Here is a 27,872-nt window from a genome sequence, read left to right as displayed (position 1 = left end):
TTAAACAAAGTAGTTATTTGGGATGGTTGCAGTATTGCATTAGAAAATAATCTGAATATAGAATTGTTTCCCAGTAAAGAAATGCTGCCAGGATTTCACTATTACAGTAGATCTTCATTGAAAGAGTGTAGCTGAGTTTAAAAATTGCAAATCTGAGCTAAGCAGCTAAAGGAAATCAAGCATGTCCTGCCACTGCTCTGTAGCATGAACAGAAAGCTGCTTCTTTAACAAGATCACAAAACAACTTTACAGTATATGCATGTCGTTGATTGTCAGTTCTAACAATGTCTTCAAAGTCTACGCGTGCCATTTTTCACTGGTCCCATTTCAGTTTCTTGTATCATGGGGGCTCATTTCTGGAATCCAACATGGATCTCATTGTAGCTGCAGAACGCACAAGCACAGCATCAGCACCATCCTAATCCCAGACAGCGATCATTGATATGCCACGCGGAGGTGCACCTGTTCAGGGAGCTGGGTCCCTTGCTGACGCCGACAATTTTTCAGCGCAGCCTGGTCTTGGGTTCAGAGGGCAGCCCATCTCTCCCCCTGACTAGACTTGTGCAGATTAAGTCGGCTTCCCATCTTTCTCTGGCTGCAGCTTGTTATCGTTGGACACTGCTGGAGATCCGTCCTCACACAGTCCCAGCAAGACATCATGGCATGCTGTCCATATTAATTTCCGAATGTGCAGACTTGAGCAATTTTGACTACTTGAAGTGAGACTCCTTGACATTTTTACTATAGTTAAAGGACATTTCAGTTTTTGTTGGTTATTTATGGTAAGAAAGAAATTACACCGCGTGTAACACCTGTTTTCTGTGAGTTACACTGGCTCCCTGTGTCTTTCAGAATTGATTTTCAAGCCCTTCTCATGGTTTTGAGGTACTTAATGGTTTGGCTCCTCTGTGCATCACACATTGTCTATCATTTAGTGTCTACGCACATAACCTGAGGTTCTCTGCAGCATGCCTTCTAAATGTCCCCGAAATTACCACAAAGGAAATGGAAAACGCTGTTTTTAGTACGTTTGCCTCCAGGTTATGGTGCTTCTATCAGGGAGCCAGTCTAACTGGACATTTTTAGAAGGCATTTAAAGGTAGTCTGGTGCTGTTTTTAGGAATCTATATATTTTTCTCTCTTTTATTAAATTTAGGATTCTTCCCATGCCCGGTTTATGTGTTGATTTAATGTATTTGCTTTAATTTCACCTATATTTTTTTATTTAGTAAGACATTTTGAGTTGTACCATTATATAAAAGCAGATTTAGGATTTTGTTGTCACCGTCTTTAGTTGTAAGTGTTCATTACTCCTCTGCTTCTATTATCAGTCAGTGTCAAGTGAGGGGATTTCTTTTCTGCATTTATCTTTCAATAAACTTGGGCTTTCTTTTGTTTTGTTTTGTTTTTTTTTTGGCCGTTTTTTTTCTTCAACCCCAGAGGAAGCAAGTTCTCTAATCTAAATGACCAAACATTTCTGTTGTTGCCTCCCAAAATGACTCACCTGAGTGTCCTCTGAACTAGTGTGTCTCTTGTGTCAGCACAACATTGTTGCTCAGTGCCTTCAAAAATTAGAAAAGGTTACAAAAATCCTTTATATGATGGTTCTCTGATCTACTGCCTCCATTGTTAAGGTCTGGTTAAGATCACAATCATGGTTAATGGAAACCGATGCTGACTACTGGCAGGGAATGAATGGTGAACAGCAGCATCTAGCATCACAATGACTCCCTTTGCTGAGCCAACTATCCAATTCAGCCTTGTCCCTAAGATGTTCGGTGGCACTCTGCCAAAAACACACTGCTTCCTCCTTTGCTCCTGATAGACATGAGTCATGATTTACATTATGTTGTGTGTTCATTAGTGTTCAGTTGTTGTGGCTCATCTGTTAACAGTTACACAATAAGTCGGGCATTACCTCACTTAATTTCACTTTACTTCTAGGTACGTGTACCTAATTGAGTATTCCATGTTGTGTTGCTTCTACTTCGAGATGTTTTGTTTGTTTTCCTACAGCTACTCCGCCATAATTGTTGTACTTTGCAGATTGACTTTTAATATTTAAACAAATGAAACATAGCATCATCTGAAACACTAATAAGCATTTTAAATGCACAAGTTTGACTAGAAAAAGTAGATTTTCTCACTGCCTGTTAACATCAAGCAGAAACAGAGCCATGGGTGCAAACCACTTGAGTGTCTATGCCAATATAAAAAAAAAAAAAAAAAGTTTAGTTTTAGCTTCAAAGTACTCCTCAATATTCCTAGTAATGTCCAAAACAGTGTGCCCTTGATTACAGAAATAAATAGACAAAGGCAAGGCTCTAATTGACATGAGAACTGTCGCTGGCAGATTTTGTCAACTATGCAGATTAATTTTCTAGCTTGCAAAATAGGACTCTGATAACATTACCTTGGCATTTGTTAAGAAGTTCTTCTCTAGCTCACGAATAGACACACAAGAAAAGGGGTTAAAATAAGTCAGTCCTGTGCACATAAAGGTACCATTGAGATCAGCTGATGAACCATGTGGGAGTGTTAGGAAGCATGAGCTGACCACATGTAGATCTTTTGTGTAGAGAGGTGGACATAAATGAAACAGCATTTTGTTTTTCTGTTTACTTTTTTTAGTCCAGTGGCTAAGGAGAAAATTTTACTTTTTAAAGTTAAGCTTACTTGCATGATTAAAGTGAGCAGCCTGTTTAAAAACACCATTGAGTTTACAGAAGTCGTCACATGAGCTTCTTCCTTGTGGAGGCCATCTTGTCCTGGAGGTTAAAATACAGGGTCCCGCCCCCAAAGGTGAGATCTCAAATATGATTGGATTATAAATGTGTCCTGATTGGCCAATTTAAACTGGGAACGCAACCCCTTTCCTATATGTAGGAATATACTGGTGGAGAAGCAAGGGAATAGTTTGTTCATGAAGGCAGCACAATTCAGCAGTCCTAACTATTGAATGCAATTTGTTGAAGTTTTCTTGTAGGATTTATTTTTCTCTTGCCTTTTTTATTTCTTTTTCTTCCAACTGAAGATTTGCCGTTGGTTTAAAAATTCCTAGTAAACACATTTTTATTTTTTACCAGCATGATGTTTGTCCTCCACAGGCTTCACAAGGCTACATCATACACCGATTCCTTGAAACAGGGAGACATTGAACAAATCATTGTGTTATTGTGTGCTATTTTATTTTACCATAACCGTGTTTGGATGCAACTCTAAGCTGTCCGTAGATGTGAATGCGAGGGTGATTGTTTGTCCCTTTATGTAACCCTGTGCTTGTTGAAGGTTAGACTATGCTTTATTGTTTGTATCACCATGTGCAACTTTAAATGTTACAACAGTCAAGGCAGATATGGTGCAACTGATGTTTTTTTTTTTTTTTTTAATAAATGTAAAGCTCAGGTACTCCAGTATCTCAGGTGGCAGGTTTGGTTTGGGTTCACTCAATTGAATACACAACAGAAGCAGTAACATTCGTTGCATTGTTGAGGTCTTGTGATTGCAGTACTACTAGACGCAGTAGTAGCAGTCTCCCACACAGTAGACAATCATTGTTTGGAGGACAACTTCAGCAAACAGTTTGAAGCTTGAATTCACATATTATAGTTTACAAACAAAATGTTATTTTGTTTCATGGTTTAAGGTAAATGCAGCCACACACCAAGCCAAAATAATTCACAAATGTACACTGTGCTGTAATGTATGTCTGCATACTGTGGTTGTGATTTGCTTATTGTCATATGAAGGAAATAGGTCTGAAAACATCAGCAGCAAAGAGTGAGACTCTGCTCTCCAAGCAAAGTAGACAATATCTTTTCCAGCACTGAATCATTTTAACACTCCCCACCCTCTGCAGAATGCTCTTCTTCACTGACTATGGGAATGTGGCCAAGATTGAGCGCTGCAACATGGACGGCACCAACCGGACCCGGCTGGTGGATTATAACATTGAGCAGCCCACTGCTGTGGCGCTGGACGTGGTCAAGAAGCTGGTGTACTGGGCAGATGCATACCTGGATTACATCGATGTGGTGGATTACCAGGGCAGGAACAGACACACCGTCATCCACGGCAACCAGGTGAGAGTCACATCACCACTTTATTTCTCTCATGGATTCCACATCAGAAGGATGTATTGTGGACAAACATCAGTGGGAATCTCAACAGTGAACTGATTTCTGTTATCAGTGCTGTTGCCCGTTTTTATTGGAGAGACTCCAATTATTACATGAGAGGGGGATTCTTGGTTCATTTTCTGATTTAGGGCACCGTGCTTTATCACTGCAAGGCAGGTGCTATATTCACTGCTTGTTGTTATAATTCACTCTTCATTTTCATTGAAAAGGTCTTTGAATGGGGAATAGATGGTTTATTAAGTTGAAGGAGTTGAGTCACATGTCAGGCTGTCTTCCAAATGAGCATATCAATAGGCTCTCTCCTGTAGTGCACTTTTCAGGCCTTTCATCAAAAATTATGGTTATTCATTAAAAAGCCCTTTCAACCAACTTGGACTATATAGTCACCCTTTATGAGGAAAGCAGAATATACATATCAAGTATCTTATTGTGTATGCAGGTGTTCTTTGCTCGATGTTGCCTCGCTCATTTTCCTGTGCCCTCATTAAACTGAGGATCTTCATGTTACTGCATCTGCATTACAAATGTCTGTCTTTTCCATAGACTGCATGTGGTCTTTAATGTCATAGCCATTACCATCCATGGGCAGAAGTAGTTACTTTGCTCACAGTTTTACTCAGTCACACTATTTTTCAAATGCAGCTGATTTCAATGACATTTATTTTTTCCTTTTTACATATTACTAGAATATTCTCTTTTGAAGCTTGTCACACTTCACACACACCTCAGTATGGTTCCCACACAGGAAACATTTCATTTAAAAAAATATTCCATGGTGTAATTATGCGAAGTAGGATTATTTTTATGTATAATGTTTATAATGTTGTAGTCACTGTAACTGTTGAGCCCATATACTGTATATAAAATATGAACGTAGCCACAATGACTACACTCATTGGTTTTATAGACTGCTGTTTTGGGCTCAGAATGTGGCCATGACCATTTTGACTTTTTGAAACTAGATGTCACAAGTGAGATGTGGATCTGACTGAGAACTCAAGGACACTATACATGCCAAGGTGGCTCCGGCCTTAAGCACAATCTGCTTCATCATCTGTTTTGGATTTGAATTTAGACCATCCTTTGAAAAACGAGCATTATACTGCAAGAGAAAGACATGAAATTAGCAAGTGTGAGACATTTTTTTTAGTGAGGTAACAAAGCAAGTAAGAAGTTGGCTAATTGTTTCATAAGCTTCTACACAATTAAACTTCTTTTTGCAACCAGAGGAGGTGCCCCCTTCTGGCCATCAGAAAAAAATGTAGGTTTAAGGCATTTCTGTGTTACTTCACTTTTTACACCCAGAGGCTGCCATTTATCTTTTATGTACAGTCTATGGTTAAGCCATGTTTAGGAATTGTTTTACTGAAGACCGTCTTCATCTATAGTTGATGGCTATGTCCTGCTTTAATACAGTGTTGAGGAAAAACAAGAATTCCATAATTTCCCCTCAGTGAAATTTCTCTGTCAGTTATCACAACCACGCTTTTCTGTTTTTCCTCCTGTAAGATGAATCCTGTCTGGCTTACTCTATTGTACATATATACAATTAAGAAAGTATAATGCAGCACATGCGCTGTCGGTAAAGATGAAAGAACATTATACGCATACCTTTTAGGGCTGTATATGTGAGCTGTGTGTGCTTTTAAAAGTTCCCATGTAGAAGTAGAGGGCTGAGGCCAAATTCCATAGAGAGAGACGGTTGAGTGGTTTGTTTGTTATTTTTTTATTTATTCTGACGCATGTTTCTTGGTGCCCCTGATGTTAAGGTGTGGGCCAGTGAGTTTAGGTGTACTTCCTGTGAACACAGCTCATTCAGCCATGTCGCTTTGTGTGGGTGTCAGCCTGCTAAATGTAGCATGGAGGCTGTGGTGTCAGAGCCAGTGGTCTCCCAGTGGAGTCCAGCTTCTAGCCCTGTATGGGCTGCCAAATGTTCAGACAGCCCCACCACCGTCTTCTATCCCCCTCATGCTTAATACATTCTAAAAGATAAGATAAGATAAGATAAGATAAGTCCTTTATTTCTCCCCACGCCAGGGGAAATTTACATTGTTACAGCAGCTTATGTAGCAATAGACATAGTAATAGGAATAAAATAATAATAGAACAGTAGTAATAATATTTACAATATATATAGGGGTGAGAGATGAGGATGAAATAGTACAGTATTGACACACTGTAAGACAATGACAGTATAAAGTGGCTAAGATAAAAGATAAAAGTCCTCGCTCATGCATTTTTGCTATTGTTATTTTTTTTTCTTTCGTCTTCCTCTCATGGTTTTATTTGTGTATGGCTTCACGAATGATGTAAAAAAAGCACCATGGATCTTTCTTGTTTTTCAGGTGTCGTACATTTATGCATTAGCTGTGTTTGAGGACTACCTCTATGCTATCCACTCTGACCCTTCCAAAGGGAGTTCCACTGTAGAGCTGCTGCAGATGCACAGGTTCAACATCACAGCAGAGAGCAGGACACTAGCCAGCCTGGGGAATTCGAGAGCACTCCGTGTCTACCACAAACTCGCTCAGCCGAAAGGTAAAGGACATTTTCTGTATAAGTAAACATGTGCAAGTATGTGTCAGAATCTACCCCATTTAAAGGCTCACAAGCTGCAATCTGTGATGGATCAGAAAGAGGATGCTTCACTGACTTGTAATGATTTTCTTGTCCTTTCTGATTTTGTCCACAGTCAGGAGTCATGCATGTGAAAGGGATTCATATGGAAAGCCAGGCGGATGTTCCCACATCTGCCTTCTCAGTGGTAGCTACAAGTCCAGAACCTGCCGCTGTCGTACTGGCTACAGCCTGGGCTTTGATGGAAAAGCCTGTAAAAGTTAGTACATATTTTGCTGTGGATCAAAATAGATGTGTAATCGTCTATTTTAGTACATGCCTTTTATAAACAGTCATTCCATTAACATCTGTCTCTAAAGCAGTGGATCTTTGTATTTTTACTGGTGTGACTCTCTTTTGAAGGTGAAAATGTTTTGTTTTCTCCCACTCACACAACGCTAATTTTAGAAGTGCATAATGTCATAGTCAGTTATTAAAAATTACACATCCATGTACATTTTTGGGTAGCAATAAAACCAGTGCTTTACTCATTCAGTGTAATAATTGAGCTTGGATAAAGGCTGCGAGGTGTTGAATTTTCGGTTGAATAGGGTTGAGAAAGAATTGCAAACTTTTCACCCCAACGATGTGTGCTGCAGTTGTTTCTAAGGTACACCGGTGCTGAAAAGTTAACCTCAAAGAAATGATTTGATGTAAATGGAAGTTTTTTATTGTCACTCAGTCCTCAGTATTCACTTCAGTCACTGGCTTCTCCATGAACCTCTGTTTCAGAGGCATATCAATTGTGACATCAGTCAATGACTTTTCCAATTCAGTTGACATTCCTGTCAACTTTATAACTACAAACAGATTTCTGATCCCCTCTTCTGTACTGACATTGCCTGCTTTTCAGAGAAATACTCTCAAAAATGTATGGGTAAGATAAGGCCTGACAATGATCAGCAAGTCGTTTTTTCATACAGTGTTCTTGCTCTGAAAATCATCCAGAAACGGGAAATTATTAAAGTTCTCATTGTTCAGACGAATGAACCCCAACATCAGTTTTCTGACTAATGTTTCAATTTTGCCATCAACGGTGTCCTTTTACCTTGAAATCTTTCCTTCAGATCATTAGGTTGACTAAACCTAAGGCACGATGATCCATTTTCTTCAGAAAATTTCGCAGCTAAAAGATTTTTTTCTAAAGCTAGAGTCTACCGCTTAATAGAGCTCAAAAATCAGAAAAAAGGTTCTCATTGAACTATACTACACAGCAGCTGATGGTTGTCATGGTCACATGTACTCTGGCCACTTTCTTATCTCTTGATTTTTTTCTTCTTTTTTTTACTTTTGTTTCTGTTTCGGTTGTTTCTATTTCTTGGGATTTTGGGTACCGATCAATAAGAAATTGCTCAGTGTGTCTGTACTGGAACTACAATGGCAAATTAATCTATGCAGTCAGGAGTTATGCAATTAGATGTTATTCTCCAAGTATCTAATACACTAGTTCAAAAAAACTAAATCAATATTTTTATGTGCTTTTGTTTATTATTAATTGATGTTAGCATGCTCCTGTAAGCTACTGTAAGCTGACTCCAAAGCTATTGACCTGACAGACTTTCATCTACAGTACTTTCTGTTCCTAATCAAGAAGAATCAGGACTTAAGCTGAAAAAGGATTTTCTCCCTTGCTGCTCCTGTTGGCATTGCTATGTGCATGCACAGGTTATGCACAGGATGTGCCACACATGCACACCCTCAGAGTGGCAGTGATAAAGATGAAGGCTGAGGAATACAGACCCATTTGAAAGTAACGCTCTGCTATCGACCTGCCGCAAGCCTGATTGATTATTACCATAATGAGGATTTAAGTTTGTCTGCATTTGTTGGCTGGTCTGATCAATTGCTGGACATTGTGTAGTTGACAATAACAGCCGAGGATCAAATTGATGACACAATTTGAGGGCCCACCACATTTCGATCGGGGTAACGAAGCATTGGGAGGCTTGGCATGACACATTTGATTTATTCCCCCCTCGTAGATGTTCTGATGACACCAGCTATCTCTGTCTTGCTTGCGCTTTCCATCTCCCTAAGCATAATGAGATTTGGTGTTAAATAGTTGTCTTTTTTCCATATAGCAGTCACAGTGGGGTTTGATATCTGGGTCTCTTGCAAAGCTTAATTGTCTCCTGGGTAGTTGGTCTCTCCCGCGCAAAATGATAAATTGAAGTGAGGCATGTGTGGTCCTCACCCCCAGCATCCCAGTCTCTTGGGTAGGGGCTGAGAGCGAAGAGAGGTCTGCTTCTCTCAATGGAAACCCTCCTTCATTCCTCCTCTTGCCGTTCCAGTGGATCCCAAAGGGTTCGAGAACATACAGTCCCCTGAGCGGCTGGCATGCCGCCGAGGAGCTGCCTCAGCTTTCTAGGCCTTTCTGTTTGCCTTTCCACCCAGACACCATGGTATTTTAGATCAGAAACCGTGTTCACACCCTGGGTAAGTATTGCGATTGTCTGGTCGCTGAAGCATTTTCCTTCTCTTACTCTCAAGGCAGCTTTGTAACAGGAGCGTGATTGAGGGGGGAAGAGTATAGTCATTGGCACTGATTACTGGCTCCATTAAGGTGAATGGATGGCCCAGGCTCTGGCAAACATATAAGAACAATGTGGTGGGTAAGAGGGTTTAATGCTGGGATCAGCACTGATGAATTAGACCAATTAATTGACAATAACAGTAAAAAGGGGTCTGTCCTTTCTTGCTTTGTAGAGCCCAAAAACGATTTCTTCCTGTTCTACGGTAAGGGGCGTCCTGGGGTCATCAGAGGATTGGATATGAACATCAAGTCCAGTGATGAGCACATGGTGCCGATTGAGGACCTGGTCAACCCTCGAGCCATTGACTACCACGCAGAACTGGGACACATCTACTTTGCTGACACCACCAGTTTTCTTATTGGACGGCAAAAAATAGATGGAAATGGCCGAGAGACAATACTCAAAGATGGTAGGTGTAAATGCTTTTTTTATACTAACTGCAGCATTTCCCAGAATACACTGAACTGACAGTTTGCAGCATGTTTTACTAGTGACCCTCCTGTGGCTTTAATGTTATAATATAACCATGTCACACATGTTTATTCTTCTCCGAACACACTGAGTATACTATGAATATGCCTTATCTCAAGAGGGAAAAGAACAAAGAAAGAGGACTTTGTCTTTTTTAAATTTGTTTTACCAGTCTGGTATAAGACTGATATAGTCAGACAACCCTCAGTTCTTTATTTTTTATACAAACAACTGTTTCATACCAACACAGTCCAAAGTTAAATAGATCTGATGTCACTAAATAACAATACAACTTCTTACCAAACAATGTCTTGTTGCCCAAGTGAATAAATATACAAAGGACCAAACACAAGTATTGTAATCTAGAAACTAATTAAATATTCTGTCCTTTGCAACCAGAAATTCCTGTTCTTCAAACCAATCAAAAGTTCTGCATAACAGAAAAACAGCTTCCTTTATACAGATTTCAGAATGAGATAACATTTGTATTTGTTGATTCTGTTGTAGAACTTGACAATGTTGAAGGAATCTCAGTGGACTGGATTGGAAACAACTTGTATTGGACCAATGATGGGTACAGGAAGACAATCAGCGTCGCCAGGCTGGAAAGAGCCTCCCAGACCAGGAAGACTCTGTTGGAAGGGAATATGTCACACCCTCGGGCCATTGTGGTCGATCCTCTTAACAGGTCAGAGAAAAACAACCAACAACAGCTGCAAAAAAAAAAACCCTTTCAACATGCATTGCTAGGATGCAGGTACAGGTATAGGTAAAAAATAAGATACAGGCAATAACAAAACTTCAAGAAATGTAAATGCAGCTGTGTTGCAGTCTTCTTTTTGTGTAATTTCTTTCCACACTGACAGTCAATGAGAAAAGCAATTATCTTGTCATTCACATCTATAAATGTGGTTTAGAGATTTTCTCAAAGTAAATTAACAATGGCTGCTATACTTCTTACGACCTCACTTCAGGTCTCGAGTGTGTTACATAGAAGTTAAATTAATAGGATTTTGGATGTAGTTACATATTACTACATTAGTAGATGTGTGTGTACCTTCATTGAGGGTACACACACATCTACACTAAAGTAGGTTTAGCAAAAATTTCAGATTGTGCTTTATTAAAGTCAGTGGGTGTGGTTTATATGTGGACAAAATGGAACTTTTGTAAGTACATGTACAGTCTGTGTCTAGGTTAACCTGCTTTTTTGTTCTTTTTTCATTGACCCTAACATTAAAAAGTTTGATAAAGTTGACAGCAAAAGTCAAACAACAAAAAACAATATATTAGGATTTTAGACTAATCTTTAACTTTACAAATTAGGATTTCATGCAAAGCCTTTAATCACTGTGAAAGATTTGCTTGTTTTTATAACAGATGCCTGTTTTCTAAAATATTGAGTAGTTGTTTTTTCTTTTATTTTGTTGTTTTTTTTTTTTTTTTTTAATCACCAGATTTTACGCACAACTGTTTTGGTCTGTGAAAACAGTTCTCTGCCACTGGATAATGTACGGTATTAAGGTTTCTAATTACATCTGTTTTGAGCTCTTACTTATTATAAATATATAAATGTTAGCAGAAACCAATGTGCTTTTTTAAAGATATCAATATCACTTCGCTTCAAATGTTGCTCCTGGGAATCATCAATTTTCCCACACATTTATTGTGACTGATGTTACATCAAGTCCCCTTTGAGAAAATTGTGAATGTGGAACTCATAGTCTGGAAATCCCAAATTAACCAGCATGGTTGAGCACAATTAACCAGTTTGATAGCTTTGATAGCTTATTCTCTGAATTTCTCATAGGTCATCTCCTTAACATTTATGTGCAAACTCATATAGTCTATGGTGAACCCTGCCAGAAAAGACGGTAATTATCATATATATGATGCTGCAAAACTCAAATTCATTGAGTGTCTTAAGGATCTTAAGGATTAACACTTTAAGGCTTAAAGCGTATTAACACTCACCAAATCCATAGCAGTCAGAGATTAGTTTTCAAGCCTCAAGGGATTGTTCCAAACATTTTGCTATACACAGCTGTTTCAGTGCTGTAAAGGATCATGCACCAAACCAAAAATCTAAACTTGTACATTTTTTCCCTACCCTTTGTCTTCAACATTTACCTTTAAGCCCTAAATAGTCTGCCATTTGCCTTTTCTTTCTGGTGTTCAGTTCTCCATCCTAGCAATGACAGTGATTCCAGCATTAGTATACAAGTCACACACATGCCACAGTGGTGCAGACTGGATATGGAAAGAAGATGACATTTATCACAGTGATGAAAACACACTGATTTCGAAACATTAAAGTCAAAGTCCTGAAAAAAAAAACACATGTAATGAGAACACAGCCTTTAATTTCTGAGATTAATGACGATAATAGCATTCTGGCTTTTGTTCAAAATTTCAACCCTGACAGATGCACTGCAGCAGCAGTGATGGGGTTGGCAGAATACCATGTCACTTTTTTTTGTATAAGGATTAATAACTTTTAGTTCAACCCTCCCACTGACAGCACAAATGATTAGAAAGAGCTCATTTTGGGGCTTCTGAGAGAGCATTCAGCTTGAACCCAACTGTCCTTTGATCTCTATCTGCTCAGCTGGAAGGGTCTCTTCAGGTGAAATAGATGCACCTCTCCAACTGGCTTCTTCACTGCATTCTTGAGACCTTATTTTCTGCTCTGTTTGCCACCTCCAGTCTGTGTTGACATGATAAGGACTACTAGCGTCACCTTAATAATGTCACACCTCTCCAATTTGTTGCATTTGGATTCTCATACACAAAATCCATACTCAAATAAAATGTGTGTGATACTTAGCCTTGGTTAACTCTTGATACCTGAATTGTGTGTATACACAGTAAGTGTTGTCCTTTATTTTGCAATCTGCCAAGTATTTGTCTCCAAATAATTGACAATGGTTTGGTCTAGTCCAAGGTATTTTAAATGAAAATGTGAGGCATTTTATTTAGTTATTAAATGCAGTATTTTTCAAATCATTGAAGATCATAACAGTCTTTTACCTTGGCACTGTAAATCCATGATGTCCATCTGATAGGGTGTTTGTATTATGTCTGTCTGCATGTAGGCATATGTGTGTGTGTGCATGTGAGTGTGAAGCAAGTGTGCTGTGAATAATTCATGAGGTCATAAAGATGACTTCGAGACAGAGGGAGTCTTCATTCACCTCTATATCCTATTCTGTTTCATCCCCCCTTAGCCAGCCTTCTACCATTGATGAGTAACAGGGGGCCACATGGCTCAGTCAGCAACACTCAAATAGAACAAATCTCCTGGGCACGGTTACTACAGAAAAGATCGGGTCAAATTGTTGACCCAATCATGTTTCAGATCCCACCAGCCCATTGAGAGTTGTAGTCTTGCTGTACACATGATGCACTGAAAATGCTTTTTTTTGGTGGGGAATATGAGATATCTAACTTCCCTTGATGTGCAGTCAAGCGGCGCTTTAACTTGATAAGGCTGAATAATTTCGTAGGCTACGGTGCACTTTCTTTTGACAGTCATGTTGATAAACCATGGGAATTAGATAATTTGGTTTCACATATGGGAAATCTGGATTCCAGTTTATTTCCATTTCAGTTGGGAACAGTCTTTTTGAGATTGAAAAACGGTTTTCTAAGCTATTGCTTACACTAATCAGCCACTACAATAAAACCACCTGCATCATATTGTGTAGATCCCCCACGACAATCATGGACATAGGACCACTGGGGGTGTCCTGAATTTAGCAACAGATCTGTTGGGTCTTGTGAGTTGCAGGTTGAGACCTATGTGGATTAAACTTGTTCCAATACATCACATGGATGCTTAGTGTGATTTGAAATTGCAAAGTCTGGAGTTTGGGTCAACACCTTGGGGTTTTTGTCATGTTCCTTAAGCTTTTCCTGAGCAGTTTTTGTTATGTAGCAGGGTGCATTGTCCCGCTATGGGAGGCCACTGCCAGTGTGCTTGGTCTGGAACAATATTTAGGTGGGTGGTGCATGGCAACATAACATTCATATGAGTGTCAGGACCAAAGGTTTCCCAGCAAAATATTGAATGGTAGCAACATGATCAATGTTACACACCCAACTGATGTTATGCCTGATAGGTGTAAGTGTTATGGAATTGTCAGGGCAGGTTTTGTTCTCTATAATGTCCTCTGTGTGATTCACAGCAGCAGGCCATAGATTCATGGGAGCGTGCTCATGCCTTCCAATGGGCACCCAGAACAAACACAATTCACAGTGATATGGAAAATATCATTTTGAGAGAATCTTGCGAAAACATGCTATCACGTGTGTGTAGATTGATAAGAAATCAAAGTAGGAGAAGGCTGGTGGAAGGAGCAGCAAGCACAACTATTTAACATCAGCATGTCAGGGAGTAAGGGCATAGATGAGTGAGGAGCAGGCAACTAAAATGAACTGCATTAGTTCTGAATGTGAGATATGATCTGCTGGTGCTGCTGCATGACTAATGTGTTCCATCGAAACTGAGGCAATGACTTACGTTAGAGTGTTAAGAATTAGTCATGTCCAGGTGTTCATACTGTACATGTGCATCTCTCTGTGTGATAGCTGGATGTACTGGACAGACTGGGAAGAAGATGAAGTAAATGACAGCATAGGGCGGATAGAGAAAGCGTGGATGGATGGATCCAACCGCAGTATTTTCGTCACATCCAACATGCTGTGGCCCAACGGCCTGACTCTGGACCACAGTACCAGCACTATGTACTGGTGTGATGCCTACTACGACCACATTGAGAAGATTCACCTGAATGGAACTGGAAGAATGGTATGTTTTGATATGTGGCAATTACATACAGTAGCTACGTTGTGGAAGGAATCGTGTCAGATGTTATTCTGACATCTCTAAATACCCACGTTGGTTTTAAAGTGCCCATATTATGCTCGTTTACAGGTTTCATCATTTTATTTTTGAGGTTTATTAGTGTAGGTGTAACGATTTTAATGTTCAAAAAACACATTATTTTTCTCGCACATTGCTATAGCACCTTTTCTCACCCTCTGTCTGAAACAAACCATTTTAGCTTCTATCTCTTTTAAGACTCACCCTCATGAAAAACCCACGCTGCTGTGATCGGTCAGATGACCCAATCAAAAGTAAGGCAACACTGGTTATGTAATGGGACCCCAGATCTATGAGTAGAGAGACAGAAATATCTCTACACCTCTTGGCTAAACTAGCTACTTGGTAGTAGTTATGCAAATGTGTGGCATGATGACATAATTAAGTAACGGAAGAAAAGCCTGCGATTCACATGAGGTGTTTCATGCAGGAAAGGAGTTGTGTTTTCTGAAAGACAGTAACTTTCTTTGGCCTTGACTTTGAGTGTCATCGGTGCATTGTATGCATTTTTCAGGCACAAAACACTATAATGCTAAAAAAAAAGCACCCAAAAAGCACAATATGGGCTCTTTAAAATAATAGTCAGTAATTAGTTGATTTAATAGTGGAATAAAATTGTTCCATCTTTATCTGAAGTCAGTAATAAAACATGTTTAGTGTTCAAATCCATTTTTTTATATATTATAGCTGTGACAGTGTTGAACTACAAAACAGCAAGATGATTGAAAACTACTCCTCTTCCCACAACAACTACCAACAAGACATCCCTTCATCCCCAACTGCTCCTGTCGGCTGTAGTTGTACTGGCGTATTAAGCTAATGAATTATTTGCGAATGCTATTTAATCAATGCCAAGATTCTAGCAAACATTATTATAAGCAGACAGCTCTGCGTGAATAAATTTACGCAAAGAAATTGAATCACATTCATCATATACTGTGATCAAATCATTTCTAAGCCCATATTCAAACAGCTAGAACCGTGTTTGAGATGATTGATTTTTCTGTTGCTCGTGGTGTCTTTCCATAGCCCCCCTAATCTTTTGATTATACTCTGTGTTTGCTTCATGTTGCAGGTGGTGTATAGCGGAAAAGAGCTGAACCATCCATTCGGAATCTCTCATTATCGTAATTTTATCTTCTGGACGGAGTACATGAATGCCTCCGTATTCCAGCTGGACTTATCCATGGGCGATGTCACTCTGCTGAGAAGCGAGAGACCACCACTGTTTGGCCTGCGTGTCTATGATGCACAGAGTCAGCAAGGTTGGCTGCATTCCTTTCATTAAGTCCTTATCCAGTGCCACTGAACCATGGCTTCCCTAACAGAGAAAGTGGCTGTTTTGCACTGGAAACAGAACCTCTCTGTGCTGTGTGTCCAGACATTTGTATCCCCTATACCCTTTTCCTTAATGGAGAGCACTTTATATGATATATACACCGGGGAGCTACGTATATGCCTATTGGTCTCAGATTTTATGGTGTAAACCAGTGCATTGATCAGCAGTGACAGCGGCTTTAGAATCACTTGGGGCTCCACTTTATGAAGTTAAATAAGGTGACCAAGGTTTGGAGGGCTTTGCTCACTTCTGTAACAAATGATGATGGATTCATCCTGTTAGAATCCTGAAAAGAACAGATTGGAGAGGCATCAGATATGGCTGTCAGCAGAGGGCCTCACTTGCCGTCACAGGAGGCATTTCTTTTGTTATCCCGTAACAACCATGTAAAAGAAATGTTTAGACACCTGCTCCACAGCCAAGGGATGTTGATGCTCGTGCTCTAAATGTAGAGAAATATTATTTTACATGGTCAAATTACATGTTTTTGGATTCATAGCATAGGTTTGCTGCATTGTCAAAACACTAATTTTCATATGAGATATATTAAAACTGCATTTTGAGTCGAGAAGTGTCAAGCATGTGATGCAGGTGACTGGCTGACTTCTACATGCTCAGCCGAGTTCACACCATGCAGAGAATTTGCTGGACATTTCTCTATTGTTCATGTCACCGCATAGATTAATTGACTGTCCAGCACTCTGAGTGTTACTGATTGGCTCTTACAAAACCGAAAGCTTTATCTCATTGGTTCAGGCGCTGCCTTTGGGCTCTGTGTTAAATTAAAGTGACAAAGGTGTCTCATGCCTTAACTTTATATGTGACTTTTTTTTCCCCATTGGCTTTGTCCAGAAAGACAAATTGTTCCTCCAAGAATGATAAAAACGTCAAATGTCTTTCAGCCACAGTGTTCCCAATAATTCACTTGACATATGGTTATAGATCACATGACATACACCTGGCATGTTTCGCTCAGGCAGGAAATGAGCTTTGTATCAATGAGGTGATTTATTTTGCAGGATTTTAAAGCAACTACTGAGCCTCTGTTGTTCAGTGTACAGGTGGGGAAATAGACAAAACAGCAGAATCATGTGGCACTAAAACTGGGCTTAGAAAATGTAGCTTTGAATGAGCAAGACACCTTACTGTGTTTGGGATCTGTTTCTCCAGGTGACAACGCATGTAGTGTGAATTATGGAGGCTGTGGTACCCTCTGCCTTGCCATCCCAGGAGGCAGAGTGTGTGCCTGCGCTGACAACCAGGTTCTGGAGAAGAACAATGTCACCTGTGCAGGTAGGAGGACATAATGAATCAGAAGGAACAAGAGGCCTGAGATCATCTTGTCCCAGTATACTGTAATCCTTGCTTCATCCTGTGGGACAAAGATCAAATAATAACCTCATCTTTTCACATGCAAATCTTCTTATAAACAAATAAACACAGGTGGGGAATTATCCCAGTGGGTTTCCAGAAATATAAACCAAATCCCAGTCGTTACACAGAGGGGCACGGGACATTATTAACACGTTTTATGTGCTATTATAGCGATGCCAATAATTTCCCCTAAATGCATACTTCATAAAAAATCTTGTCCTGCTTCTGTTTCTCCCAGAAGCTTCCAGCAGCAGTTTAGAGCCACAGAGATGTAAAAGTGATGAGTTCCAGTGCCACAATCATCGCTGCATACGGGCCTTGTGGAAGTGCGACGGAGATGATGACTGTCTGGATGGAAGTGACGAGGAGAGCCACAGCTGCTGTGAGGATGCTAAAATCTGTTTTTGCAGGCGTAACACTGCACGCTAACATAAATATACACTTTATGCGCAGACACTGTACATGCCGATACACTCGCATACACAGCTGTGCACCAAGCAAGAAAAGCCTCAGCTTTTTAAGGCTAATTCTCTCTCGCTGTCAGCTTCTATGTTCCTAAATGTCACCGAAGTAGGAGTGTAAAGTGCTCCTCCTCTTCACTGCTGCCTCTCCTTTTGCTGTTACTGGAGTGGATTGGCTCTTTAACAAATCAGTTGGATAAATATGATGTTAGATGCTGGCATGCTGTTATTTATTTATTTATTTTTTTTTCTGAAAGCCATGGCAGCAATGTACCATAATGTAATCATCTGCCAGGATGATCAGAATTCAAAAATCAATTATCTGCTCTGCAGGGGTATCCTGTGTTTTAATAATTATCTTATTTATGTGTTTTTTTGGATGTTGAGTCGTCTTTAAAATATGTCAGAACAAAGTGAATTCACTAACAGAGCAACACTGCATTTTAAGCAAGGAATTCCACATGCCTTGTGGTACTGATTGGTCTCTTGAGGCCATAAGAAGACTTTGCCTTCTTACAACATGTTCTATGAACACTAAAGCTGAGAAAGGCGGTATTTTTATGGCCAAAAAAATAATTCCATACTAAACTTTCAGTATGTTCAGGTGGTCTCAGAGGAAACTAGACTTCTGCACCTTCGCTTAGCTCTGTTTTCAGGATTTAGAAAATCAAGCCCGTGATGGGAGATTTTAGCCAGCCAGTCACTTTTCACTGCCACTGTTCTAGAAGAGCAACAACATCCATCCATGATCTATATACTGCTTAATCCTCATTAGGGTCACAGGGGGGTTTTATTCTATCCCAGCTGACTTAGGCGAAGGCAGGGGACACCCTGGATAGGTCACCAGTCTATCTCTGGGCTACAAATACAGACAAACAAGCACAACTATGGACAATGTAGAGTTACTAATTTACCTCAGTATGTTTTTGGACTGTGGGAGGAAGCCGAAGTACCCAGAGAAAACCCACGCATGCGCAGGGAGAACATGCAAACTCCATGCAGAAAGATCCTGAGAATGCAAGGACACGAACCAGGGATCTTCTAGCTGCAAGGCGAAAGTGCTGACCACTAAGCCACTGTGCAGCCGCAGCACCAACCTCCACATGGTACGATGTATTGGTGCAATGGGTTAGATAGATGACTTTCCCTCAAGCGACTATTTTTTCTAATATTGCTTTTAGTGTAATTATTTTTGCACGTTTTAAGTGCGTGCATATGCCCGTGCTTGTTTGGTGGGAGGGACGTAAAACACAGAGGGAATAGCTGCAGGAGAAGGGCTGTATTTTCAAATTTCTAAATTTTGTGCCTTACTCAGCTATAAGTTGACATAATGGAATCGATGCCTGTGACAAGACACAGGATGCTTCCAGAACTCATTTGACCAAAACACTGGTCTCAGCTTCGCAGTATCTGACACTGAGACCTTGCTATATCCCAAAGGAACACCACCACCACTACTGTCTTAGACAATATGGAATGATTTATCATACAAAAAAATACCGGTACAGTATCCACAGACATTTGCTCATTCATTTAGTATGATTTATGAGTAGTGAGGCTTAGTGAATTTGAATAGTCAATGTGTAATTAAAGTTAAATGACAAGACTGGAAAGGAAATAAGAAGCTTGGCTGCTATAGTTCCAGTAGAGTCAGTTTTATAAATTGAAAGTGGCTTTAAATAAAACAAAAACCAAGGCAATGAAACCACATAACAAATATACTTAAGACTACTGTAAATTGCTATAGAGACTCCATTACTCCCAGTAAAGGACAAACCTCCAAGGAGAAACATGAGTGAGATTCTGCACACATTAAAGCATCAGTGCCTTTTATGGTTTTTAATGTGGCTTGCTGGTGTGTCAGCACAAGATGAGTTGAATTGTGACCTTAATCAAGTCCCACTAAAAAGCTGTAAATATGCTCCATAAACCTGAACCTTTTTCCCCAGTGGGATTGAGAGTTTATTCTTTAAGTTTGATATTAATAAGAAGACTTTAAATAGCAGATTTGGACAATCCAGCTGTATTTCAAAGACAATGAAAGTCTGCACTCTATGTGTGTTTTGTCCCCCTCAGCCTGTTAGCGTAGCGGTGCTGCTTTCCAAGTGCTCTCCTTTATGACAGCTGCGCTCTATACTGAGAGTATTCACTGCATAAGAGTGAAAATTGCGCTTTGTGAATCTGGTCAGAAGTGTTTGTCTGTACGTACACCTGGGTTTTTTGAAAAATGTACCATGCTGCTTGGCTTACCCAATCTGTTATTTGCATTTTCTTAGTCATTTGGAGTAGATCAGTGTACAAAGTATTCATTAATTGGCTTCTCATTTTAAACCACGAAGAAAGTGTTATGGTGTTGCGTTTCATTGGGTGACCTGCATCTTCCGACCTTCATTTTTCCTTGTTGAGCAGAAAGAAATATCCTAACGTAAAATACATTTTTAAATGAATATATAAATGTATAAACTTGGACTTTCATCTTCTTCAAAGATCAAATAATAGAAAATAAATCAGAGGTCAACATATATAGTGAGGTACTTGACACTTGGCGCACGCTTTTAAAGGTCATCTTCATAGTAACAACCTTCCTTGCAGAGCAACATCTAGGCAGAAGCTTGATCATATTTTGTGGTGGTTACAGAATATCGTGTTATTTCTATCATCACTTTCACTGTTCAAACTGCAAAGTTGCAGGTGGCAGATCATGTCAGCTTTTGCTAATAAACCCTGAATAATATCATGCCAGGCCAAAATAAGATGGCCCAGTTGTTGGGTTTGTGGGCTCTCAGTAGCTTGTAGTTTGCCAAACATTGTTTATGAGACACACTAAATATCACACTGTAACACTGATGTGTAACCACAAGTAGACAAGTACAGACAGCTCCAACAGAGTGAGATGTCTTCTTGCTATCTGATCGCATGGTAACGTGAAAAATAAGGTGTGTCAGATTTATAAATTTAGATACCCGGTATTTTATGACTAGAGTTGGGATCAGGCTCAGAATAACAATAAATGGGGCATTTTTTCATTTTTTCCCCCTGTTTGTTTTGTTTTATTAGCTTGTGGTTCACTGACTGACTTTTTGCTGTTTCAACTCTGCAGACAACCACACTTGTCCCACTGATCAGTTCAAATGCAGCAACAATCGATGCATTCCCAAAAGATGGCTTTGCGATGGAACAAATGACTGCGGTAACAACGAGGATGAGGCCAACACCACATGCTCGGGTATGTACTGTCGCACTTTGTCTTTCTTTTAGATTTGGTGTTGTTTTGGCAGCGATTTTATGATTATATCACCTGAGTATAGAAGATAATTGACAGCTGTCAGCGTTGCTTGTCTTTGCACATTGATTGACTGATTATCAATCATTTGTTTGTTGTTTATTCTCTGAATGAATGCCAGAGTTACATTTTCTAAAATAGTGATGTCAGGACAACATAATGTGGTTATAGCCCTAGATGTTGTTAAGGCGATTGATGTGCTTTTTAAATAATTTTGAAGATTCTCAAGCTATGTAGACTGTAATAATCAAAGATCAAACAGCTTCTTGTGTCAATAGTATGGCATATTTTTTGATAAAACGTCTCACTGTAGATGTGCTTTGTTTGTACAAGTCTTCCACGGAGGTGTCAGCTGTTGTCAAGGCAGCTATCAATGTTATAACTTGCAACTCTTGAGTGGCTTCAGTACAGCGCAATCAATTTCATTGTGGGAGAGCACACTATAGTATCCAAGAGTTGTAGCACCTATGAGTAGCAGCTATCTGTCAGGAACACTTATAGTATATCACATCGCCTCCCAACGCTCTCAGTGGTGCCTCTTAGGAGCTTTTTATCCTTAGAGGATCAATCAATGAGCATTAGCCAGAGGATGATGAATGTTACCTCATCAGCAGATTGACATGCATATCCCACATCAGCAAGACATCACTTGTGTGCTGTCATGTGCATGACCACCAGCATGAAACTGACGGCACATCAAGCAACAGCACGTTTTCCATTGCTGTGAGACCTTCCGTGCTTCTAGCGTGTGATTGAGTGATGAAGAGTTCGCGCCGGCCGGACATTGACGTCTTGGTGATTTAGTGATCATTAGAGTTGTTGTGCACATCCAGCATTGACTTATGCAGGTGTGATTGAATTAAGTGGCTTCTTTCTTCTTCCCTCAGCCCAGCCCTGTCAAGCCGACCAGTTCTCCTGCCAGAACAGACGATGTATACCTCGAGCTTGGAGCTGTGACCGGGAGAATGACTGCGGGGATATGTCTGATGAAATATCATGCAGTGAGTCACACGTGGTGTTTTTTTTTGTTTTTTTTTTTTTTTTTCACCACATGCCATTTAAGCGTCAGTCTGAGTGGACGTGACTGATGCCACTCTTCGTGTTGGCTTTGTTTGGTCACTCTGCTGACTAAATGATTTCATCACCAGGCAGTGAAATTTCTGCATAATTTGGTGTAAGTTTATTTCTTTTTTTTCACATAACGTCTGTAAAAGCACACAATAAAACAGAACAAGTTTTCAACATGCAAATTATGGAACTAATTGAAGTTATTTACTTTCTATTTTTTAGCCCCATTTTTCATTAATGTCCCATTTGCCACTCTCGTCACAGACTGGCTCAAAGCATGTAACCAGTAGGAAATCCATGCAAGACAAATCCAATTTATTTCAACTAAAACTAACACAAAACAAGAATATGGACTGGAAGTCAGCAATATTGGCAATGCAAGCAGTGCGTGGATGTGTGTAATACTTCCTGTGGAGCTGTTAGTGGTACAAATGCAATAGAGGGCTGATGCAGGGCGGATAGAAGGGAGGCTCAGATGAACCGCATCAGCTAGTTGTCTACTGGGGTGGGCTAGAAGGCAGTAGATATAGTGATATATGAAACTCATAACACAAAACAGTACCTCCAGACATTACATAAGGTAGAGGTTAAGGATTTTGTTTTAGTCAGCTAGTGATGTGGCTCTTGGGACAGCGTGTGTCGGTTACAATTTCAGCGCACACAAAGTATCCCAATAACTTTTGGAGGGATTGCGATGAAATTTGTCACATCTGTTCTTGCTCCCCAGAGGATGATAGCAGTGATTCCATGCTGATACTAGCACCAATAGCAGGTCATTTGTTTAGCCTAGTAGTGTACCACTTGCTAAGCATTGAAATACATCTAAAATGAAAGCTAATCACAGCTGCTTGTCTCTTTCTTGACTTCTTGAATATTTTGTCTGTTTTGCATGTACTACTTCATTCAGTTGAGGAAGTTTTAGGACCGAATAATTGATGTTTTCTTTTGACCAAGAACCATACATGTCCTCACTGATGGCTTATAGGGGTGGCGCTGAGTGAACTGCACACTTTTGTACAGTAGTCCACTGTTCTTAAGTCGTGTCTCAGTGGTATTATACAATCTGTCAACTTCTGTCAGTGAAAGTTGCAGTCTGTGTTCTGCATTAATCTTGGAAAATGTAAATGGTAAAAAAACAGCTTCTTGGAGTTCTTTGAAGATGTATTTAACCTTTTATTGTACAAAGGAATAGAGTGTTTGGACTTGAAAAATATGTTTTCAGCTGTAAAGTTGAACTGGATGAATTACCCGAATACATTTAAAAGATGAGGGTAAAGGTTTTAAGATTCCCTTTAATCACTATTTGTATTAAATCAGCCTTTAACAGTGATTGATGTTTGCCAAATGCTGCACTGTGCTCTGCGTCCCTTTGTATGTCCTAAGCTGCTTCAATACGCAGTCACAAACAGCCAGGGTGTAAGGAGTAATTAAAGTTCATGCTCGGCTTCATTCAATCATAATCAAGCTGTGCAGCAAAACATATTCTCTCCCATACTGTTGTCAGAGCTTCCTCAGGCATTACTTCTCTGTAGGCACTCTACTGTGTAGCTCTGGCAGCTCACTTAACTTCACTGGAGCTACTGTGGGTTTTGGAACACCTGAAGCTCAGTGGTGGTCGCCTCGGAGATTGATACTAATTTGGATTTTGTTTGTCAGTAGTTTAGTACTTGTCACACAGCGTCTTCTATTGGACTCTCTGTTCACTTGAAGCCATCATTATTTATGAATGCTGGTGTTTCATTTTTAGCAAAGCTCACTGTTTACTTGAAACCTTCATTATTTATGCATGTCCGTGCTTCATTTTTAACGAATGTTAAGTTCCAGCCAGTCATGTGCTGTCAGTGAGACCAAATGCATTTGAGGGAAATATACCCTAGAAGACAGATGTATGATAAAGATATAATATGTCTCCTCCACAGAGCCTAAGGTATTCTAGACAGCAGCAGCAGATGCCAACAAATCAATTCAAATGTGGACTTGCATTTCATACTGAAGTCAATAAAGCTTCAGGCATCCAGTATATACAGTATCTCAAAATCGGAAACGAGACTGGTATCTGATAGGAATACAAATGTCGATGCTGACGATGTCATCAGTCCACAAAATGCAGAAGAATCTGTATTCCGGCACGTCCTGCAACATTGGTAAAGAATATTGATGCTATAATGTAGACCAGAATAGTTCATGAGGTCTCCTTGACTACAGTGACGGATGTTGCATTAGATATGTATCATGTATGTATTTTGTATATGCAGCATGTACTGTATATGCTATATAGTCTGTATTATCAGCTGTAAAAAGAAGAGCATCAACCACTGTGGGGCCACTGGGTTACAGCTGTTTGTGGGATGATTGCTTATTTTTTTTGTTTCAAGGCCAAATATGTTTTTACATCGATAGCTTTGTGATTACAGGCATTGATCAAGAGATGAAATGTGAAAACACAACTTACTGTGAATAAAACATTGCAGTTCAAGGCTCCCTTTAGTACAGCACATTAATCAAAAGAGGAATTTCACATTACTTTCAATTTGCAACCAGGGCCACATACAACACAGAGTTTGTAAAGTCTTTCTTAAGATTCAGAACCACATGAGTACGGTTTAGATCGGAGAACATAACTTTGATTTCAGGGTCATGGAATCTTTGGTCATGCAGCCTGTCGGTTCGTCTGTCAGTTCACTCCTTCTTTCCAGAATCAAATATTTTCAACAACTTACTTGTTAATAGAGAAGCAGCTTGCTGACAGGGCTTCTACCTGAAGTAATGCATGACTGCAGTTAGATAAGCCTCTGAGATGGTTTATGTCCTCTTCTTAAAATGCTTAGATTTCACAGATTCTGTTTTATTCATTAAAAAGCGGTGTACAGTTAGAGATTACTCTTCCTGCGAGAATACCTTGATTTAACCTCTGCAGTAGGAAAGACAGGGTTCATTTCACACATTTTTACATAAATCCTAATATGACTGAAGTTATATTGCCTTCTGCAGAAAAATTGAATAATGTGAAAATGTACTTCTTTTATCTATTAGATGTACTAACTAATAATAATTCTCATGAGTATACTGTAGATGTTAGAAAAATTACTTCATGTCAGCTAATAATGCCATTTTCTGTCAAATTTTCTAAACCACAAATGGTAATTTAGATTTTTACAAATGATTTATTCAAGTTGGATTGGGTTTATATTTGATGTTTACCTGTATTCAAACCTTTTCAGGCTTCCCCACATGTGAGCCCCTCACCCAGTTCAGCTGCTCCAACGGACGATGCATCAGTGTCAAGTGGCACTGTGATTCAGGTGATCTTTTTGAATTTATTACTTATCATTATTATTTACTTATTATTCAAAATTTGCTTATTTAAAAAAAAATGCCCTGTAGAGAAAAATAATATATTTCACTGACAATGAAAATGTAATAAGACCAGAAAATACAATAGAATCTGCACTTAACCTGTTCGGAAATGTAACAAAACCCCAATAATGCGCTACCTTGACTGCTAATGTAATACAATGTTTCAAACGATGTCAATTTGACATTAAACGTGACATAATGACTCTTTAGCACCACATGCAGCAAGCTCTGATGACAGGTTGTGTATGTTTGCATGAGGTGTCATGTAATGTGACATTATTGGGTGCTACATGCTCACTGACATTACCTTCAGCAGTGATGTTTTTGTGTGATCACACCTTCACTGAGTGTTAATGTGTGCAGATGATGACTGTGGAGATAACAGTGATGAAGCTGGCTGCATCCAGTCCTGCTCCAACACTCAGTTCCAGTGCTCCAGTGGACGCTGTATTCCAGACCACTGGGCCTGTGATGGAGACAACGACTGTGGTGACTTCAGTGATGAAAACACGACCTGCAGGGGTGGATCTGCATGTAAGAATGTCTGCATTGCTTCTTAAAATGCTGTGAAGTGTTCAGATCGGCATAAGATACTGTCGCTAGACGAACACATCCCCTCTAGCATTAGACAAGCCTTGTTATTTTTCATGTTTTACAACAAATTATCAGTAGCATGAAGCCACTGTTAAATGTTAAGTCATCACAGAAGAGCTGCCTGACAGGACCTTTAAGAGCACATAGCTGCACTTACATGTGTTTGAGTGTGCAAATGATTTTATTTGCAAGTCAAATCCGTGTTTAAATGCAGGTGTTGTAATTACATGTTTAACAATTAATCAGCGTGAGTTCGCTAACGTGGTTTTCACGCTCATGTGACAAAATCTTATCTAGTGTCTGTTCGGGGGACTTTCACCATCAGGAGTTGAATCATTTAATCTAATTACCACAGAAAACCTCATGCAAGCTCCTCGAAAACTCACAGCTCACTTGCTTGTCACTAGAATGTGTAGACTATTCATCAAACCGTTTCCTGATGGGAACTGCAGGATTCTCCACTCCCCCGTGTCTGATTCTGCTTTTACCCCAGGGGGCTGGATTTGTCTTAGCTTTGCTTCGGCTGTTGAAGAATGTTTTTTGGGTTGGATTTTTAAGTATGAAGCAGATGGCTGATCAAATTCAAATCATCGTGTACATACTGAATGCAAAATGCCATGATTAAATAAAATTTATGTTGCTATTTACTATGTTTTGCTCAAAGAAACTGAATGCAGCATGATGAAGAGGAGCCTGTTTAGTGTTATTTGGTTTACAACTCTTTTACATGCTTAAATTTAATATATCATTTAGTACTTATTAATTGATTTTCACAAATAAAACCATTCTGTATTCCACATTGTAATTTAGTTTATACATTCCTTAACATTAGAAAGTAATGGGCAGTGACTTTAAGACTTGCAGTGCAGCGCATACAACATAATAGTGCAGTGACACCATTTTTTAAATTGCAATGAAACCTCCACTAGTGATATAGTGACCAGAGCCATTAAACAAGACAGAAACATCTTGAGGACATAAACCCTAAACACTTGTAAAATAATCTGCTTCGTTGGAAGTCACCAACATATTACAGCTGCCAAATGCACTGCTCACATAGATAAATATTAGTAAACAGTAAAATATATCTTGGAAAATAGCAGTTGATTATTGTTGTGATTTTGCCCGTGACTCTGACGCCATCGCTCTGCGAAGCATTAATTGTTAAATTAACTTGTGTTGTAGTGCTGCCATCTGTGACTGAGTGCAGCGGGGATGAATTCCACTGTGTCACAGATGGAACCTGCATCCCAGAGCGCTGGAGATGTGACGGAGACAAGGACTGTGAGGATGGGAGTGATGAGAAAGACTGTGAGGGGACCAAGAGGATGTGTGATCCCAAGGCCAAGTTTACCTGCAAAGATACAGGTAGTGAATACTGAACACTGCTAAACAACACAATGGACCCCACTAAGTAAAAGATGTACTGATAACAAATAGTTTTATGTAGAGAGATTCTAGAGATGGTAGTTTTTTTATAAACTTTAACTTGGGTTTTGTAGTATTGCTAGTCATGTTTTATAGCTTCAAAACGTCTTGAATGAAGTCTATGAAGAGACACTATTGTATTGCTGGTTCTCACACTTTAGTAACCAGGTGACAGCTTTGGTTGGTCTGTTGTTAAGTTAGTAAATCTTGCATCTACATCTGTAACAGATGCTATAGTTTTTGCACTACAAACGCCTGGCTGAACTAAGGTGAGCTTGAAGGACACAGCAAATGAGAGAAAGCAAAATCAATTCAGTGATTAT

The 27,872-nt window shown here is 39.6% G+C and overlaps 1 protein-coding gene across 9 annotated transcripts in view; it reads left to right on the top strand.

Annotated features, from left to right (window-relative positions):
- Window positions 1–27,872, top strand: part of lrp1bb (low density lipoprotein receptor-related protein 1Bb) — a 279,672-nt gene that overhangs the window by 132,857 nt on the left and 118,943 nt on the right. For 5 of the 9 annotated variants that reach the window (XM_035952733.2, XM_035952735.2, XM_035952730.2 and 2 more), the window contains 14 exons: window positions 3,860–4,082; window positions 6,485–6,677; window positions 6,832–6,975; window positions 9,462–9,698; window positions 10,268–10,448; window positions 14,351–14,570; window positions 15,721–15,910; window positions 17,155–17,277; window positions 17,597–17,740; window positions 20,920–21,045; window positions 21,990–22,103; window positions 25,392–25,472; window positions 25,891–26,061; window positions 27,307–27,489. In XM_035952733.2, the coding sequence (XP_035808626.2) occupies window positions 3,860–4,082; window positions 6,485–6,677; window positions 6,832–6,975; window positions 9,462–9,698; window positions 10,268–10,448; window positions 14,351–14,570; window positions 15,721–15,910; window positions 17,155–17,277; window positions 17,597–17,740; window positions 20,920–21,045; window positions 21,990–22,103; window positions 25,392–25,472; window positions 25,891–26,061; window positions 27,307–27,489 (2,330 nt within the window). The remainder of the gene's footprint in view (window positions 1–3,859; window positions 4,083–6,484; window positions 6,678–6,831; window positions 6,976–9,461; window positions 9,699–10,267; window positions 10,449–14,350; window positions 14,571–15,720; window positions 15,911–17,154; window positions 17,278–17,596; window positions 17,741–20,919; window positions 21,046–21,989; window positions 22,104–25,391; window positions 25,473–25,890; window positions 26,062–27,306; window positions 27,490–27,872) is intronic. The other 4 variants (XM_035952736.2, XM_055015178.1, XM_035952732.2 and 1 more) reach the window with 1 other exon arrangement.

Source organism: Amphiprion ocellaris, chromosome 11 (genome assembly GCF_022539595.1).
Source record: "Amphiprion ocellaris isolate individual 3 ecotype Okinawa chromosome 11, ASM2253959v1, whole genome shotgun sequence".
Lineage (NCBI taxonomy): Eukaryota > Metazoa > Chordata > Actinopteri > Pomacentridae > Amphiprion > Amphiprion ocellaris.
Note: the sequence above shows the minus strand (reverse complement) of the source record. Positions and strands in the feature narration are given on the sequence as shown.